Source organism: Dendrobates tinctorius, unplaced genomic scaffold (genome assembly GCF_039654945.1).
Source record: "Dendrobates tinctorius isolate UK_male_01 unplaced genomic scaffold, ASM3965494v1 ptg000196l, whole genome shotgun sequence".
Lineage (NCBI taxonomy): Eukaryota > Metazoa > Chordata > Amphibia > Anura > Dendrobatidae > Dendrobates > Dendrobates tinctorius.
In genome coordinates this window covers 4,643,570-4,664,107 of record NW_027361863.1, presented here as the reverse complement: position 1 = coordinate 4,664,107, position 20,538 = coordinate 4,643,570, and the positions used below count along the sequence as shown (strand labels likewise).

Genomic DNA, 20,538 nt, shown 5'->3' with positions numbered 1-20,538 from the left:
TGAGTCATTGACTGCTATGGGCATAAAAGGAGATAACTCATGGTGTGGCCCTCATCTTCCCCTGACCTCAACCCTGTAGAGAACCTTTGGAGTATCATCAAGCAAAAGATCTATGAGGGTGGGAGGCAGTTCACATCAAAACAGCAGCTCTGGGAGGCTATTCTGACTTCATGCAAAGAAATACAAGCAGAAACTCTCCAAAAACTCACAATTTCAATGGATGCAAGAATTATGAAGGTGATATCAAAGAAGGGGTCCTATGTTAACATGTAACTTGGCCTGTTAGGATGTTTTGAAGTTAAATAGCTTTTTTGTTCAGTGAATGTGACCTCCTAATGCTGCAAATTCCACAAATGAGCATTTTCAGTTCTTTAAAACATATCAAATGTTTAGAAATTCTAATGTGCGTAATAATTTGGAACAGTGCAATTTGAGTTTTTGTTCATTTTGGAGATTATACTGTTATCATTGGGAGGTTTCTTCAATAAAATTTGATGTATACTCTAACCGGTGATAACCTTTATTAGACTGATTGTCATTTGTACCAACTATTTAGGAAAATCAGAGAAAAATATCATTTGCTTAATAATTTGGAACACAGTGTAGTTAGCGAGGGCTCCATCCTTTGCTCAGCCTATCTTTCTACCTGTGTCTGTGTTTTCATCTTGTTTCACCGACAATACATGTTGGGCGCTGTGTATTGCTTTGGGGTCTGCTCTGGGGCAGTTTAGATTTTCCCTTTCTTTCTTTAGGCTTATTTAGTTCTCCGGCCGTGACGAGGCGTCTAGGACCACCGTAGGCACACTCCACGGCTACTGCTAGTTGTTGTGGATAGGATCAGGGGTCTGCAATCCTCTAGTTACCAACCTTTCCGGCTGCTGAAGTGCGGGGAATTTCCGCCTATCTCACTCATTCACATGCTGTTGAACCAAGGATCCCTGCTCCTGATGTGTTTTCTGGGGATCGGTCTAAATTTTTGAATTTTAAGAATAATTGTAAATTATTTCTTGCCTTGAAGCCTGACTCATCGGGGAGCTCTGCACAGCAGGTTAAAATTGATACTATGGTGGGATTTCCTGTTCCCTCTGGTCTTGACGATTCCATGTCATTAGCCATTCAAGTTGATTGGCGTTTACGTGAACGCAAGACTACACGGGAGGCGCTGCCACATTTTGAACAAATGTCTGAACCTATGCAATGTGATGGAGTTTTGTCTAGGGCGCAACGTCAGGAGTTTAGAAGGCGTAATAAGCTGTGTTTTTTCTGTGGAGATGCCTCTCATGTTATTTCTGTCTGCCCTAAATGAGAGAAACGTTTTTCACACACATTTGCTGTTGGTGGTGTACAACCTAAGTTTCTTTTGGCAATTACTCTGATCTGCTCCTTATCCACATTTTTCGCAAAGGCTTTTGTGGATTCAGGAGCGGCCTTGAATCTAATGGACTTGGATTTTGCTAAACGTTGTGGTTTTCCTATGACACCTCTGCGGACGCCTATTCCTTTGAGGGGTATGGATGCTACTCCTTTGGCGAAGAATAAACCTCAGTTTTGGACCCAGGTGATAATGCGGGTCGCCCCAGACCACCAAGAAAATTGCAGATTTTTGGTGTTGCATAATTTACATGATACCATTTGTTCTGGGTTTTCCCTGGTTGCAAATCCATAATCCGGTTTTGGATTGAAAATCTGTGTCTGTGGTGAGTTGGGGTTGTCGGTGTGCTCTTGGTGACACTCTTGTTTTCTCCACCTCTCCCCAGTCGCATGATGTTCCTGACTATTTGGCTGATTTTTATGATGTATTTAGTGAGAGTAAGTCTGCGTCTTTGCCTCCTCATAGGAGTTATGACTGTGCAATTGAGTTGAAACCTGGGTGTAAATTTCCCAAGGGTCGACTTTTCAATTTATCTGTACCCGAACATGAGGCTATGCGATCTTATATTAAGGAGTCGTTGGAGAAGGGTCATATTAGACCATCCTCTTCGCCCTTAGGTGCTGGGCTTTTTTTCGTGGCCAAGAAGGAAGGTTTATTAAGGCCTTGTATTGACTATCGTTCCCTCAACAAAATTACGGTTAAATTTCAGTATCCGTTACCCCTAATTTCTGATTTCTTCTCCAGAGTTAAAGGTGCTTGCTGGTTTACTAAGCTTGACCTAAGGGGGGCGTATAATCTTAATCGCATCAAGCATGGGGATGAATGGAAGACGGCGTTTAATACTCCGGAGGGACATTTTGAGTACCTGATGATGCCTTTTGGGCTCACTAATGCCCCTTCTGTCTTCCAATCCTTCATGAATGATATTTTCCGGGACTTTGTGGACAAGTTTTTGATCATTTATCTGGATGATATTTTGATCTTTTCCAGGGATTGGGATTCTCATGTGGAACATGTTCGGACTGTGTTCCGGATTTTGAGGGAGAATTCCTTGTATGTTAAGGGATCGAAGTGCCTTTTTGGTGTACAGAGGATTTCATTTTTGGGATTTATTTTGTCTCCGTCAACTATTGAAATGGACCCGGCCAAGGTACAGGCCATTTATGATTGGGTTCAACCCACTTCTTTGAAGGCTCTCCAGAAGTTTTTGGGTTTTGCTAATTTTTATCGTAAATTTATAGCTAATTTTTCTGGTATTGCTAAACCACTGACTGATTTAACAAAGAAGGGTGCTGATGTGCTGAATTGGTCTTCAGAGGCTGTTTCGGCCTTTCAGGAGCTGAAGCGGAGGTTCACTTCTGCTCCGGTTTTGCGGCAACCTGATGTCTCACTTCCTTTTCAGGTGGAGGTAGACGCTTCAGAGATTGGTGCAGGAGCTGTTTTGTCTCAAAAAGATCCGGTGACGTCTAAAATGAATCCCTGTGCCTTCTTTTCCCGAAAGTTCTCCCCATCTGAACGCAACTATGATGTGGGGAATCGGGAATTGTTAGCCATGAAATGGGCATTTGAGGAGTGGAGACATTGGTTGGAGGGAGCTAGACATCAAGATGTGGTCCTCACTGACCACAAGAATTTGATTTACCTTGAGTCGGCCAAACGCTTGAATCCTAGACAGGCTAGGTGGGCCTTGTTTTTTTACGCGTTTTGATTTTGTGGTCTCCTTTCTTCCAGGCACTAAGAATGTTAAGGCAGACGCCCTTTCTTGGAGTTTCTTAGCTGATTCTTCTATTGTGACCAAGCCTACTAACATCCTAGGTGAGGGGGTAGTTCTTTCTGCCATCTCGCCCGATTTAAGACGTGCTCTGGAAGAATTCCAGGAGGACAAACCTGAGCATTGTCCTTTGGGAAAATTGTATGTTCCTGACCAGTGGAGGAAGAGAGTGATGTCTGAAGTTCATTGCTCCGCATTGGCTGGTCATCCAGGTATTTTTGGTACCAGAGATTTGGTGAGTCGGTCTTTTCGGTGGCCAGCCTTATCTCGTGATGTCAGGAATTTTGTGCAGTCCTGTGGGACTTGTTCCCGGTCTAAACCCTGTTCTCGCTCTAGGGGGTTGTTGATGCCCTTGCCGGTGCCTAAGAGGCCATGGACCCATATTTCAATGGATTTTATTTCTGATCTTCCTGTCTCTCAGAGAATGACTGTTATCTGGGTGATTTGTGATAGATTCTCTAAGATGGTCCATCTTGTACCACTCCCAAAGTTGCCATCTTCCTCAGAGTTGGTACCCTTGTTTTTACAACAGGTTGTTCGGTTGCATGGGATTCCTGAGAATAGTTCAGTTTGTTTCCAGATTCTGGAAAGCCTTTTGTTCCAAGCTGGGAATTCAGTTGTCCTTCTCCTCTGCGTTTCGCCCTCAGACCAATGGGCATACGGAAAGAGCAAACCAGACTTTGGAGTCCTATTTGAGATGTTTTATATCTGCTGATCAGGAAGATTGGGTTTCATTTTTGCCCTTGGCCGAATTCGCTTTAAATAATACAGCTAGTTCTGCCACCTTGATGTCGCCTTTTTTCTGTAACTTTGGGTTTCATCCTCGATTTTCTTCAGGGCAAGTGGAATCTTCAGCCTGCCCAGGTGTTGACACTGTGGTAGAGAGAATGCAGCAGATTTGGGACCAAGTAGTGGATAATTTGTTTCTCTCTCAGGAAAAGGCCCAGCGGTTTTCTAACGGCATAGGACCATTGGTCCCCGGTTTAAAGTGGGTGATATGGTTTGGTTGTCATCAAAGAATATTTCTATGAAGGTGGCTTATCCAAAGTTCAAGCCAAGATTTATTGGACCTTACAAGATTTTGGAGATTCTTAATCCGGTTTCTTTTCGATTGGCTCTTCCTGTTACGTTTAAGATCCATAACATGTTTCATAAGTCGTTGTTGAAGAGATTTGTTGAGCCAGTAGTTCCTATGGCTGCACCTCCTGACTCTGTATTGGTTGAAGGTAATGAGGAATATGAGGTAGAGAAAATACTGGATTCTCGTCTGGCTAGACGGAGTCTCCAGTATTTGGTCAAGTGAAAGGGTTATGGCCAGAAGGACAATTCTTGGGTCTCTGTCTCTGATATTCATGCCGATAGATTGGTTCGTGCTTTTCATCGGGCCCATCCTGATCGTCCCGGTGGCGTCGATGAGGGTTCGGTGACCCCTCTTCAAGGGGGGGTACTGTTGTGAGCTCATTTTCGGGTTTGCTTCTGGTGAGGGTTATGGAGCTGGCTGTGCTGACAGAGTAGTGAGTTCTCTATCTGGATTCCCTCTGTTGGTGAAGGGAGGTAATGAAGCTGATCTAAATGGCAGAGACCGGCCACCTGAGGAAGAGGACTGCAATTGGCCATCAGGAGTTTCTGATTGAATTTAAGGCAGCTGACTCCCTAGTTTCTTGCGGGTGATTTTTCCTGACTGTGGCTCTGGTTTCCAGTTTGGTTCCTGCCTTCCTAAAGCTAAATTTTCTCTGCTATTGTTCATATGAGTTTTTTTCTGGTTTACTTAGTTTTTGTGTTCAGCCAGCCCTGGCTGGGACTGGGCTGAATCCCCATTTTGTCTCTGATCAGTTGATCTCTTTGCTCTGTCTTCAGAATATACCAGAGTGCTGATATAGTGATTTGAAGTCTAGCGACTTCAGGGCCTTTTTCTATCAGATGTGTTGGACATTCTTTTTGGCAGGGTTTTTTGCGTGATTGCAGACAGCAGCTTTTCTTTCCTGTCCTTTCTAGTTAGCGAGGGCCCCATCGTTTGCTCAGCCTATCTTTCTACCTGTGTCTGTGTTTTCATCTTGTTTCACCGACAATACATGTTGGGGGCTGTGTATTGCTTTGGGGTCTGCTCTGGGGCAGTTTAGATTTTCCCTTTCTTTCTTTAGGCTTATTTAGTTCTCCGGCCGTGACGAGGCGTCTAGGACCACCGTAGGGACGCTCCACGGCTACTGCTAGTTATTGTGGATAGGATCAGGGGTCTGCAATCCGCTAGTTACCAACCTCTCCGGTTTTCTGGGCTTAGCTTGCTTTTTGTTTTTTCCTCCTCAGTGACTCATTCATAACAGACTGCCTTCTGGACATCTGTCAAGTCCGCAGTCTTCCCCATGATTGTGGAGCCTATTGAAACAGACTAAAGGACCTTTTTAAATGCTTAGGAAGACATGTTTTTTGTTAATTATTCTAATTTACTGAGATAATGACTTTTGGGTTTTCATTGACTGTAAGCCATAATCATCAACATTAACATAAATAAACACATGAAATAGATCACTCTGTGTGTAATGCTTCTATGTAATATATGAGTTTCACTTTTTGTATTGAAGAACTCAAATAAATTCACTTTTTGATTATATTCTAATTTTGTGAGAAGCACCTGTATATTTGCACTAGATACGATACAGAGGTGATTTCCATCATTCCTAACTGTCCCTTAATCAAATTACATCTAAATACTCCTGTGGGCAGAAAGGTCATGACTGATACCAGACGGCACGCATCAGGTGGGCCTGTATTTTTTCAGTACTACTTTTGCAGAGAATTGGTGGCCATTAGTCGTGTTCGCTGTGCGCTGCTTACCTGTGCAGCGATGGCTTGGGGCACTTCCGATGGTCTCAGCCGAGTAGCTGAACACAGGATGCCAACATCCTCAGAATGCTTGCAGTCCGTGACACCCCAGCCGTTAGATTCACATTCTGCCAGAGAGCTCTCAGCACCGGAGCAGCGGATGTTATCCAGCCAGATGGGACCTGAAACAGAAAAGAGAGAGCCATTCTTAGCATCTCCTATATACTGTAATCTATACATAGTAACTTCTACACCTGTATAATATCATATGTCCTGTGAGAATCATGTGGGAATGGTGGATGAGGGCAGGTATATCTCGCCCAGATTCCTTTCCTATGTGGCCTAGTCTGGTCAGTATCGCACCTGCTTACTAATGGATAATGGGAGGTGGATATATAAGGATGCAAGGTGGTTGTGTGAGTGTCTCAGCCTGGGAACACAGAGAGCCTGTCTGTGTGAGAGACACACACGTGAGTGGAAGCAGTGCCCACTGCAACTGTGGTTTGGCTGGACGGGAGAAGCCCGCCAGTTGGTAGTTAGGTTGTCCATTGTTTAGTTAGTGCCGGACAGGCAAGGATTTGTTTTATGTTTTATTTCCTTTTGCATTGCTTTCACCGTTAATAAACCTGACCCAGGGTCAGTTATACACACGAATCCCAGCTCTGCGCCTGAGTTTGATGCTGACTGCACGTGACCTTTGACCCCAGCAAAGGCGATCCCGGAGTGTTTTATCACATTGTGGTGGAGAATGCGTGCATCACGTTGCAAGCATGAGCATGGAGGACGTGGTGAAAGCGCTGGTACAGTCCACCGCCGTCCAGCAAGAAGCTAATCGGGTGATGATGGCCCAGCTGAAGGAGTTGGTGGACATGACAGCTACCGATCGTTCGCTTCTCCAGCAGGTGGCGCAGCGCTTGGCAAGCTTACCTGAGCTTAACCTGGAAGCCGAGTCGAGAGTGATTCACGTGAGTCGGTACTGGCAGAAAATGACGCCTGATGATGACGTCGAGGCATACCTGACCACGTTTGAACGGACGGCGGTGCGAGAAAAATGGCCGAAGGCACGATGGGCCGGCCTGATTGCCCCGTTTCTTTCCGGTGAGGCCCAAAAGGCGTATTATGACCTGGAACCTGAAGCTGCGCAGGACTTTGACAAATTGAAAGCCGAGATCTTGGCCCGGCTGGGAGTGACGACCGCTGTCCGGGCACAGAGAGTGCATCAATGGACTTATCAGCCGGATAAACCACCGCGGTCCCAGATGTTCGACCTGATCCACGTGACGAAGAAGTGGCTACAACCCGAGGTGTTGACAGCGCCAGAGATAATCCAGAGAGTCGTCCTGGACAAGTACCTGAGAGCTCTACCGCCAGCCCTGAGGAAGTGGGTAAGCCATGGAAATCCTACGACGGCAGATCAACTGGTGGATCTGGTTGAACGTTACTCCGTGGCGGAAGGACTCCGAGACGACGCTACCCCACCTCGTTCTTCATCGTCTCCACGTGGAACCGGTAAGACTGTTCCAGGGAGTAGGGGAGATGGAAAAATCCCTAAGACAGTGGGGGAGGAAAACGGGACTGCCCGCACTGCGAGGCCGAGAGTAACGAACTATGGTCTAAGCAAGGGGCCCGTTAGGTGTTTCCGCTGCCAAGAGATGGGACATATTGCTGCGAACTGTCCGGTCACTACTGAACCCATGCAGTGCGACGTCACAGACTTTAAAAACCGCATGTCTATGGTTGCACGGGTAGTGAGTGTGAATGCCGGTCAAAAGGATGTGGAAAAACACTTGTGTGATTTAACTGTTGATGGCAAAAATGTGGTGGCATTGTTAGACTCGGGAAGTGTGGTGACTCTGGTGAAGGCCAGTCTGGTGCCAGCCCCGACTGGGCCATCAGACAAATTCTCTGTAACGTGTGTGCATGGAGACACCTGTTCGTACCTCACCACAGTCATATGCATTACAACTTCCTATGGGTCTGTGCAACATAAAGTGGGACTCGTCCCGGCGTTATTGCATGATGTTATCCTGGGCCGGGATTTTCCCCACTTCTGGCAATTGTGGGAGAATCAGTTGATGCCCTCGGGTAATAGTGTACATGATTCTTCTCCCAGGGAGCGTGTGGGTCCCGAACCCCTGGAAGAGGTCTCCCTGGAAGACTCGGGGGAAGAGTCTGCGGGAAATGACCTGCAGTTCCCGTTTTCAGTCATGGCGGGTGATAATGAGGAGACCGGGGAAGAGGAGGAGGCTGACAGCCGTCCACCTCCCCGTTTGCCGGATTTAGAAGTTCAGAAAGATGACTTCCAAAGCGAGCAAATAAAGGATCCTACCCTTTCTCAGGCTAGGACAAATGTGAAAGTGATAAATGGGGTGCCCGTAGAACCTGGCTCTAGGCTGGCATATCCTTACATGGTTCTGGAGAATGATTTACTCTATCAGATAGAGAAAAAGGGGGAAGATACGGTGCAACTATTAGTCGTGCCAAAACCCTACCGGCGGCAGGTCCTGGACCTGGCCCACGGACATGTGATGGGAGGTCACCTGGGAGTCCAGAAAACCACCGAAAGGATATTACACTGTTTTGTTTGGCCAGGCATGCATCACGATATTCGTGTATATTGCGAGTCTTGTCCTGACTGCCAAGCCTCTGCACCTAAGCCCCGGTTCTGTAGCCCTTTGGTACCCCTACCTATTATTGAAGTCCCGTTTGAGAGGATTGGGATGGATTTAGTTGGGCCCCTTCCACGGTCTGCACGTGGACACCAACATATCCTGGTCATCTTGGATTATGCCACTCGTTACCCGGAGGCCATCCCTTTGCGTAACACGGCCACCAAGACGATTGCCAAGGAGCTGGTGCATGTGTTTAGTCGGGTCGGTATACCAAAACAGATACTCACCGACCAGGGGACCCCCTTTATGTCCAGGATAATGAAGGAGCTCTGCCGATTGTTACAAATCGAACCGTTACGCACATCCGTGTATCACCCTCAAACAGACGGGTTGGTCGAACGGTTCAATAAAACTCTGAAGCAGATGCTGAGAAAGGTGATAGACAAGGATGGGAAGAACTGGGACTATTTACTTCCGTATTTGCTTTTTGCCATCAGGGAAGTACCCCAGTCTTCCACGGGATTCTCGCCTTTCGAGTTATTGTACGCCCGACGTCCTCGCGGACTGTTAGACATTGCAAAAGAAACCTGGGAGGGTCAGGTCACTCCATTTAAAACAGTGATAGATCACGTCACACAAATGCAGGACCGTATTGCGGCTGTTATGCCTATCGTCAAAGAACACATGATACGGGCTCAAGGAGCCCAAAAAAGAATTTATGATAGGGGCGCCAAGATCCGTATGTTTGCACCCGGAGATAGGGTGTTGATCCTGGTCCCCACGGTGGACAGTAAGTTCCTGGCAAAGTGGCAGGGCCCCTTTGAGATCAAGGAAAGAGTTGGTGAAGTAAACTACAAAGTATACCAGGCAGGTAAACGGAAACCTGAGCAGATTTATCATGTAAATCTGATAAAGCCCTGGAAGGATCGGTCTGCCTTGTCAGCGGAGCTGGCCCGTCCTGTCTGCTCGCATACCGTACCGGAGGTACGGGTTACAGAGACTCTCTCGGAGCGGCAAAAGACGGAAGTCAGGCAGTTTCTACTTCACAACCAAAAGTTTTTCTCAGAAAAACCCGGGCAGACTATGCTAATGAAACATGACATCGTAACGGAACCTGGTGTCACAGTTCACGTAAAGCCCTACCGAATCCCGGAAGCGCGCCGTGAAACCGTTTCCCGAGAAGTGAAGGCAATGTTAGAGTTAGGAGTCATTGAGGAATCGCACAGTGCGTGGTCCAGCCCGATTGTGCTAATTCCTAAACCAGACGGCACCATCCGGTTCTGTAATGACTTCAGGAAACTGAATGCGGTCTCAAAATTTGATGCCTACCCTATGCCCCGGGTCGATGAGTTAATAGATCGGTTAGGAAAAGCTCGGTATATTACGACGCTAGACCTAACAAAGGGGTATTGGCAGATCCCTCTGGAGGAGGCTGCCAGAGAAAAGACGGCATTTGCTACCCCAGAAGGTCTATTTCAGTATGTGTATATGCCGTTTGGACTGCACGGAGCACCAGCGACCTTCCAGAGACTGATGGATCGAGTCCTGAGGCCACATAGGCAGTACGCTTCGGCCTATTTGGACGACATTGTCATTTACAGCTTGGACTGGGAGACTCATCTCCAGAAAGTACAAGCTGTGATTGACGACCTGTGGGAGGCAGGTCTAACCGCGAACCCCAAGAAATGTCACATCGGGCTAGAAGAAGCCCGGTATTTGGGGTATGTAATTGGGAGGGGTGTTGTTAAACCCCAGGTTGATAAGATTCAGGCGGTTCAGGACTGGCCACAACCTGTCAACAAGAAGCAGGTGCAAGCCTTCCTGGGGATCGCCGGTTATTATCGCCGGTTCATACCCAATTTTGCAGCCATCGCTACCCCCCTGACGGATCTTACAAAAGGGAAAGACTCCGTCATGATTAAATGGAGTTTAGCGGCTGAAGAAGCCTTCCATAGCCTAAAACGGGCACTTTGCTCTCAGCCCGTACTGGTGACTCCAGACTTCCGCAGCGAGTTTGTGGTACAAACGGATGCCTCTGATACCGGTATCGGGGCCGTACTCTCACAAGTGAGGGACGGAGTGGAACACCCAGTCCTCTATCTCAGCAGGAAGCTGAATAAACACGAGCAAAGGTATGCAGTCGTGGAAAAAGAGTGCCTAGCCATTAAGTGGGCTCTAGAGGCCCTCAAATATTACCTGGTGGGCCGAAAGTTCAGGCTGATCACTGACCATGCCCCTCTCAAGTGGATGCACTTGAACAAGGAACGGAATAGCCGGGTGACCCGGTGGTTCCTTTCCCTGCAGGCCTACACTTTTACGGTGGAGCACCGCCCAGGGGTACAGATGGGGAATGCAGATGCCCTGTCCCGAGTGCACTGTTTGGCGGGTGTCATTGCTCGACCAGAGTGGTCTGAGCAGAAGGGGGGGATATGTGAGAATCATGTGGGAATGGTGGATGAGGGCAGGTATATCTCGCCCAGATTCCTTTCCTATGTGGCCTAGTCTGGTCAGTATCGCACCTGCTTACTAATGGATAATGGGAGGTGGATATATAAGGATGCAAGGTGGTTGTGTGAGTGTCTCAGCCTGGGAACACAGAGAGCCTGTCTGTGTGAGAGACACACACGTGAGTGGAAGCAGTGCCCACTGCAACTGTGGTTTGGCTGGACGGGAGAAGCCCGCCAGTTGGTAGTTAGGTTGTCCATTGTTTAGTTAGTGCCGGACAGGCAAGGATTTGTTTTATGTTTTATTTCCTTTTGCATTGCTTTCACCGTTAATAAACCTGACCCAGGGTCAGTTATACACGAATCCCCGCTCTGCGCCTGAGTTTCATGCTGACTGCACGTGACCTTTGACCCCAGCAAAGGCGATCCCGGAGTGTTTTATCACAGTCCTTAGATATTTCACAATTCTCCCTCTCTGTTTCTTCATATTTCCATTCTAAGCCATTGATTGACACAAATAATAAGCAACTATTTTTTATATATTATATTACTTATCTAGTGAGGCCGTACGGAGCCCCCGGCCATCAAGGGAGGCCGGCATGACGGGGTAACATGTGAATTTTAGTGAGCCTTAATGTTTGGAAGGCATTTCAGGGTTAATAGGGGGGGCTTGGGTGCTGAAAGGGTGAAGGGCATGGGGGAAGGAGGAGTTAGAGGTGGGGTGTAGGGCTTGATACAGGGGATCAGCCATCTTGTAGGGGAACCATTTCACGTACCTCCACTGAGTGGACAAGAAGCTAGTTAAAGTCTCTTGTTTTTATTTGTAAAGGGGAGGGTTTATAGGTGAAGTAAGATTTTACAAGTTAAGGGTTAAATAGGCGATTACGTGGGACTCACATGAATCACGTGTACCCCCTACGTCATGTATTACACTCCAGAGCTGCACTCACTATTCTGCTGGTCACTGTGTACATACTGTACATTATATTACTGATCCTGAGTTACATCCTGTATTATACTCCAGAGCTGCACTCACTATTCTGCTGGTGCAGTCACTGTGTACATACATTACATTACTGATCCTGAGTTACATCCTGTTTTATACTCCAGAGCTGCACTCACTATTCTGCTGGTGAAGTCACTGTGTACATACATTACATTACTGATCCTGAGTTACATCCTGTATTATACTCCAGAGCTGCACTCACTATTCTGCTGGTGCCGTCACTGTGTACATACATTACTGATCCTGAGTTACATCCTGTATTATACTCCAGAGCTGCACTCACTATTCTGCTGGTGCAGTCACTGTGTACATACATTACATTACTGATCCTGAGTTACATCCTGTATTATACTCCAGAGCTGCACTCACTATTCTGCTGGTGCAGTCACTGTGTACATACATTACATTACTGATCCTGAGTTACATCCAGTATTATACTCCAGAGCTGCACTCACTATTCTGCTGGTCACTGTGTACATACATTACATTACTTATGCTGTATTCAATCCTGGGTTCCATCCTGTATTATGCTCCTGAGCGTTCCAAGAATTGTTCATCTAGCACCAAAGGTAACGTTCAAAGCCCAAAACTTTATCTAATACGTATTTGATAAAGACACTATAACGTTTTGGGATTTTAATATTACTCCTTGTGTTGGATGTTCAACCCTTTTTATTTACTGCAAGACAATAAAGCAAATTTTATCCAGATTCTAAATGTAGCACATTTTTAATAAAATTATTTATATATTTAATTAAAAAATGTCCTAAAATTTCCCATGTCTTTTAAAGACGACCTGTCACCAGGTCATAAGTGGCCAGTTTTTGTTATTGTTTTATTCCCATTGTTCCTCTGTGTAATCCATTTTTTACTTTTTTTTTAAAACTCGCCTTTTGGTTTCATAGATATGGGCCTTTTTATTTAGTGATAATTTCTATGATGTATGGGGCGTGGGTCACAGGATCCTCTGGGGCGTGTCTTTATGCTTCTGTGCACCGTACTCTGTAAGCCCCGACCCCTTTGTAAAGATCATAAAAACAAGCACTAAATAAACAGACCCATATTTTTAGAACCATATTTCAGATTTGAAAAAAAAAACAAAATTCTCAGGAAAAGCGGGAATAAAACAAGAGCAACAACTGTCTGCTTTTGACCTAGCGATGGGTCCACTTTAAGTGTGACATTATATTTAGTCTGCTGATGGACACTTGTATCTTGTTATACTTAAAAAAGGGTGCAAATTATTAATGAAGTTAAAGCCATAAAAGGTGCCTGCTGAGTGCTGACATTAAGTCCCAAATACTCATTAAATAGCTATTGGCCAACAGTTGATTCAGCAAATCCTTCATACACAGGAACACTCTTCTGGCCGAGAGCTCTTTTGTTTTCTATGAGAAAGCCTCTGCCAGATTCTTCTGGCGACTGCTTATTTCCGAGAGAGCAAAACGATTGGACAATGAGAATACAACATGCTGGATGCTTCTCTTCCCTGACCTTATCTGTTGAGTAAGGGTTTGGATGCCCCATACACTTTAGATTGATTGGTGGGTTCAGCCAACATTAGTCTAATATGTATGGGGGTATTCAGGGTCTAGAAGTCAGACACATTTCTTGTAAGGAAGGGATGGGACAGGTTGCATTTTACTCCTCTGTCTAACCCCTTAGATGATGCAGTTTCTATTGACCGTTGCATCCTAGGAGTTGAACCGTTTTATTCTCAGCAATTACCGGAGGGTGTTAGCCGACGACCCTTATAAAAGGAGCAGGCCTCCAACATCTAGTAGATCCATAACAGACACATGTTTTACCTTTATGGTAGATGCACCCTAGTTCTTACCTCTCATATGTATAATATGTACAGTGGGGAAAAAAAGTATTTAGTCAGTCAGCAATAGTGCAAGTTCCACCACTTAAAAAGATGAGAGGCGTCTGTAATTTACATCATAGGTAGACCTCAACTATGGGAGACAAACTGAGAAAAAAAAATCCAGAAAATCACATTGTCTGTTTTTTTTTCATTTTATTTGCATATTATGGTGGAAAATAAGTATTTGGTCAGAAACAAGCAATCAAGATTTCTGTCTCTCACAGACCTGTAACTTCTTCTTTAAGAGTATCCTCTTTCCTCCACTCATTACCTGTAGTAATGGCACCTGTTTAAACTTGTTATCAGTATAAAAAGACACCTGTGCACACCCTCAAACAGTCTGACTCCAAACTCCACTATGGTGAAGACCAAAGAGCTGTCAAAGGACACCAGAAACAAAATTGTAGCCCTGCACCAGGCTGGGAAGACTGAATCTGCAATAGCCAACCAGCTTGGAGTGAAGAAATCAACTGTGGGAGCAATAATTAGAAAATGGAAGACATACAAGACCACTGATAATTCCACCATAATATGCAAATAAAATGAAAAAAAAAAACAGACAATGTGATTTTCTGGATTTTTTTTTCTCAGTTTGTCTCCCATAGTTGAGGTCTACCTATGATGTAAATTACAGACGCCTCTCATCTTTTTAAGTTGTGGAACTTGCACTATTGCTGACTGACTAAATACTTTTTTTCCCCACTGTAGATACGCACTTCTAATTATAAGGTTAGTTTGTATTATCATTTGATATAAATGATGCATTTACCTTCTCCTTGTCCATATTTTGCACTATGTGCCCAATTCATGGCCAGTTCAAAGCCCAGCTGCTTGCAGATCACATGAGCCACTTCTATGTTGAAGTCGTCATCGCATACACTGCCCCATTGACCATTATACAGAACCTCCAGGCGGCCTTCATTAGGGACCCTCGACGTCCCGGCCAATCTCAGCTGGATTTGTGGTGCCCCTGCTTGGAGCTGTTGCCAGCATAAATCTACCAGCGATATAATAAATAATAATATGAGCTGGGACACTTCCATGGCTCACAGGGAATAGTGGATGAAGGATTTTGGAATTTGCACCTATGAACAAAAAGAAGAAAATGAATCGTAATAAATAAAAATATAACATCGCAGCCACTAGATCTTTGGTTTGCTATTGACTGTGATATCCAAACTATTTTGTCTATTAATATTAGGTCCTGAGTTTTTCAACTTTTTCATAAAGTTTTCACCTAGTGTCAATATTTTATACGTGACAACTTTTGGAAGAGGTCGCGCAGGATATCCTGTAGTGCGGCGTCTGCACAAACAACATTCCAAAAGTTCTTCATTCCAGAAAGTTTCAGTCCGGGATCCAAGGGGTAACGTTTCTCCTTGAGGAGAGTGACATGTCAAGCCTGGCATGCCAAGGTGAGGAGACTTTTAAGTCTTACAATGCTCCTCTGGGAAATTAAATATGCAAATTGTGGTTTCAGAGAGGAAGAAAACTAGAACTCTAGTGACATCTATTGGAAGTAGCAATCCTAAAAAGTCAATGTTGACCCTTTAACGAGCCTTATCACATGACTTAAGGTAATGGTGGAACTGGAGTTCTAGTCCTCTTCCTCTCTGAAGAGACAATTTGCATATTAAAGTTTTCAGGAAACATTGTGCCACGTGGGAGATTTTACAACATTTTCGGGAATCTAGCAGATCGCACCTTTTTTCAAGGAGGCATGACTTACCGGTATTTAAATGAGCACCATGTAATACTTTATCTCCCCTGGAGTGGATATTAATACTAACTTCCATAATTTAAAATAATCAAGGGTCTCAGGTCCTCAACAGAGATCAACAGACTTAAAGGGAAGTTATAATCAGAAAATAATTGTTTAAAATCAGGCTTAAATGTTAAATGGATTTTATAAAAACTTTTGCCATTTTTTTTTTTTACCTAAGACAGTCTGTATAAAAAATAACAGATTCTTTTCACATCGGCGACTGAGACTTTTTTGATCCATATTTCATATTGTTCAGAAAATGTACATGTACATTAGCCACAATGAATGAACAGACTCTCACAATATCTTTTGTACTAAAGCAGCTAATGAGCATGTGCAAAGGTCACTGGGAGGGGGAAGAAGTGAGCTATGATATGGCTTATTGTGATTGATGGTGAATCCAGTGCCATCAGCTGTGTACTACTTGTCATTGTATCCTGCCTCTGATGATAATGAGTCTCTTGAAAATTCTTCCTGAAAGAACATTATGTATGGGTCTATAAAAGTCCCAGGAGCCAGTGTGAAAATTGCAAGAGTACTATTATTTATTTTTCAATAAAGATTGTGATATTAAAAAAAAAAAAAAAAATTGCCAACATTTATCTAAAAATACATAAGACACAAAAACCTGATTTAAACAATAGGTCATTTTCTGATAAATCTTCCCTTTAATTTGTAAAGGCCCCCATACACATTAGACTAAAGTCAGCTAAACTCAGCCAAGTGTGTGTGCAGAAGTCAGGAGGAGATATCTGTCCTACAAAAGATTGTATGGTCAACAGCTATCTAATTTGTATGGAGACTTAAAGTGGGTTTTTAGCAGTGAGATAACCCCCTTTAAGGGATCGTGTAAAGGACAAGGTAATAAGTATGTGAGCAAAGCATTGGAAACTAGAGTTGAGCGAAACGGGTCAAAAAATTTCAAAAGTCACCGACTTTTGGCAAAGTCGGGTTTCATGAAACGAAACCCGACCCTAGGATGAGGTCGGCCACGAGGTCGGCGACTTACGCGCCAAAGTCGCGTTTCAAAAGTTTGTTTTGCGCTCTTTTTCAGCCAATCAGGATCCACGGACACTGTGGGCAACGTGATGACATAGGCACGGGTCACCACCATCTTTCAGAAGGGCATGCAAGTGATTGGCTTGCTTTGGTGGGCGTCACAGGGGGTATAAAAGGGCGTGCACGCCGACCGCCATCTTACTTCTGCCGATCTTAGCATAGGGAGAGGTTGCTGCTGATTCTGTAGGGAGAGCGTTAGGCAGGGAAGAAGACAAAAAAACTGCTTCTGCTGCTAGCGATTGTGCCTATACAACACACCAGTCACTGTGTGTGCAGTGCAAGGGGAGGCTATATTGTGGTGTATCAGTGGTGTTGGTTGTTGGGCTGCCTTCTAAGGCTTCCTGACAGCTGCATTGCTGTTTACCCACTGCTCTGCAAACTGCTTTTTTAAAAGCAATCCCAATTTTTTTTTTTGTCCTGCTGAGGTACTGAGCGTGCATTTTTTCACACCATACAGCGGTGTACGCTCCTCACACAGTACCGTGTAACGGCTGTTATCACAGCCACAGTGAAGCTATCTGTGTCACTCTGTGAGAATAAGTCGAGGACATGTTCCGTTCTTACAGACCTGCACTCTAGGGAGATTGCTACTCTGCCCAATTCTACATACACCTTGTAGTTTGTGATACACTAGCCAATTTCTGCCTGTGACATAGCACTCAGATATTCAGTGGGCCTCACACAATCCAAAAGTGTCCAGTGTCCACAAGTGTCTGCAGAAATTCAAAATCTCCCTTATCCTCTAGTCACTTTGGTCACAGCTGTGCCATCGAGCCTGTGACATAGCGCTCAGATATTCAGTGGGCCTCACACAATCCAAAAGTGTCCAGTGTCTGCAGAAATTCAAAATCTCCCTTATCCTCTAGTCACTTTGGTCACAGCTGTGCCATCGAGCCTGTGACATAGCGCTCAGATATTCAGTGGGCCTCACACAATCCAAAAGTGTCCAGTGTCTGCAGAAATTCAAAATCTCACTTATCCTCTAGTCACTTTGGTCACAGCTGTGCCATCGAGCCTGTGACATAGCGCTCAGATATTCAGTGGGCCTCACACAATCCAAAAGTGTCCAGTGTCCACTAGTGTGAGCAGAAATTCAAAATCTCCCCTGTCCTATAGACACCTTGTACCTTGTTTTACATTACTATATTGTTTGTTGGATTTTGTCTACATTTCTACCAAAAATGAGGAAGGCTGGTGGAAGAGGCCGTGGAATTGGGCGGGGGTTGGCAGCTGGTAATGATGGTGTTGGTGGTGGATCTGATGGTAGTGGCAAGAACAAAATAAGACCGAATGCAGAAGGTGTTGAGCCTGCGTCATCGTCTGGCTCCATAAGGCTTCAAAGGCTTAGTTTTCTAGGAGTTGGCAAACCGCTTTTAAAGCCAGAGCATCAGGAAAAAGTTTTGTCTTACATTGAAGGATGACGCAGGCCATACTACTGATTACTCCATGGAGCTGTTTTCACATACCATGTCTGGATTATCAAGTCAAATGGTTTATTACCCAGGCCAAGATGAATCTGACATGGAGTGCACTGATGCACAGCCGCTGATGGATGATTCTGCTGGTACATTCACTCAGAGCACTACATTGTCCTCGCAGTGTACAGAGCCAGATTCTGACCCTGATGAGACTCAGGTGCCCCTTCCCGCACACTATACCACCATACACGGTGACACAGAGGAAGGTGCACATGACATTGAAGAGGAGGTGATGGATGACCCAGTTGTTGACCCAGATTGGCATCCATTGGGGGAAGAGGGTGCTGCTTCCAATAGCTCAGATGAGGAGCATCCACAGCAGACATCGACATCGCAACAGCTGTTATCTGCCAGGCCCGGAGCACTCCAAAGACATGTTCCAAAAATCAAAAGAGTTGCTGGACAGCTTGTCCAGAGGGTCAAAAGATCACAGCGTGCTAGGCCTCAAAATGTCTGCCAAAGTAGGAAGAGTGCAGTGTGGCACTTTTTTGAACAAAATCCTCATGATCAGGCCAAGGTTATCTGTAAGAAGTGCGCAAAGACCTTTAGCCGAGGGAAAAATCTGAAAAATTTGAATACCAGTTGCATGCTTAGACATTTAAACACCATGCACTTGCAAGCGTGGACACAACACCAAACCTCAAGTGCCACATGTGCAACTGATCACAACGAAGGTAGTCAGCAACGCTACATTGTTTCCCCCACTGTAAGCCCACCGGTTAGCACAGCAGCAAATGTTGAGGTGTCGTTGCAAGGCCACAGCAGTCAGGGAATCCCACTGTTATATCAACGAAAGACTGATTCTAGGCCATCAGAAAGAACACCAACTCCATCACCATCATCAACCCTCTCTCAGTCCGCCCTGTCCACCGCTACTTCCACCATATGCAGCTCTCAAGTCCAGCTCACCCTCCCAGACACTATGAGTAAGTCAAGAAAGTACTCAGTCTCTCATCCGCGTACACTGGGTTTGAACGCCCACATTGCCAAACTAATCTCGTTTGAGATGATGCCCTTTCGGTGGTGGAAAGCGCAGCTTTCCGCGAACTCATGGCCTATGCAGTACCACGCTATGACCTACCCAGTCGCCACTTCTTCTCTCGCAAAGCCATCCCAGCCCTCCACCATCATGTGAAAGACCGCATTGTCCATGCACTCAAGCAGTCAGTGAGCGGAAAGGTGCACCTCACAACTGATGCATGGTCCAGTCGGCATGGCCAGGGCCGTTACGTGTCCATCACTGCGCACTGGGTTAATGTGGTGGATGCAGGGTCCACAGGGGACAGTGGTGGTGGGACAGTGCTGACTAGCCCACGGTATAGGAAACAGTTGGCTGTAGGCGTTCGACCCTCCTCCTCCTCCTCCTCCAGAAGCGAAAGCTCGTCCACAGAGCGCAGTCGTACGAGCACTCCATCTGCAGCTGCCACTGTTGCACACGAGGTGTCCCCCTATCGAGCAGCTAGTGGAAAGCGTCAGCAGGCTGTGTTGCAGATGATGTGTTTGGGCGACAGACACACCGCCGAGGTGCTGGCCGAGTACTTGAAGCGACAAACTGAGTCATGGCTGGGCAGTGTACATCTTGAGGCAGGCAAGGTAGTTAGTGATAACGGCCGTAATTTTGTGGCAGCCATAGCCCTTTCAAAACACAGCCACATACCTTGCTTGGCTCACACCTTGAACCTGGTGGTACAGTGCTTCCTCAAAAATTATCCGGAGTTAACAGCCCTGCTCCAGAAGGTGCGAAGACTGTGCGCGCACATCCGCCGGTCGCCTGTACACTCCGTTCGTATGCAGAAGCTGCAGCGATTGCTCCACCTTCCCAACCACCGCCTCATTATCGACATTGCAACAAGGTGGAACTCCACCCTGCAAATGGTGGAGCGGCTGTGCGAGCAGATGCAGGCCATAATGCATTTGTGGGAGGATACACGGCCAGGCACTTTGAGAGCAGACATGGAGTTGACAGGTGTGCAGTGGTCGAAGCTGAAAGACCTCTGTAAAGTCCTTCAGTGTTTTGAGGAATGCACACGGCTGGTAAGCGCAGACGACGCCATCCTAAGCATGAGCATCCCACTTATGCGTCTGCTCATGCAAACTTTGACGAACCTTAAGGAGCAGGCTTCTGCAGCCAATGTTGATGAGGAGGAAGAGGAGGAGGGAATCCTTGATGACATTCAGCCATTGTCTGCTCAGGGACCTCTCCTGGACGAGGTGGAGGAAGAAGACGAGGAGGAGGATGATGGGGATGATTACTTAGGGGAGGAGGATGCATCTCGTGGGGCAAGTGAAAATGTTGGCGTGGCAAGGTCTGGTACAGGGTTTGTGCGTGACTGGAGGGATGTGG

At 45.8% G+C, this 20,538-nt stretch overlaps 1 protein-coding gene across 1 annotated transcript in view; it reads right to left on the bottom strand.

Moving 5' to 3' along the window:
* LOXL4 (lysyl oxidase like 4) overlaps positions 1–14,935 on the bottom strand; it is a 214,332-nt gene extending 199,397 nt beyond the window's left edge. Inside the window, exons 1-2 of the mRNA XM_073552740.1 lie at positions 14,662–14,935; positions 5,976–6,145 (exon numbers count right to left, since the gene is read on the bottom strand). Of these exons, the coding sequence (XP_073408841.1) occupies positions 5,976–6,145; positions 14,662–14,935 (444 nt within the window). The remainder of the gene's footprint in view (positions 1–5,975; positions 6,146–14,661) is intronic.
* Positions 14,936–20,538: the final 5,603 nt, after the last annotated feature.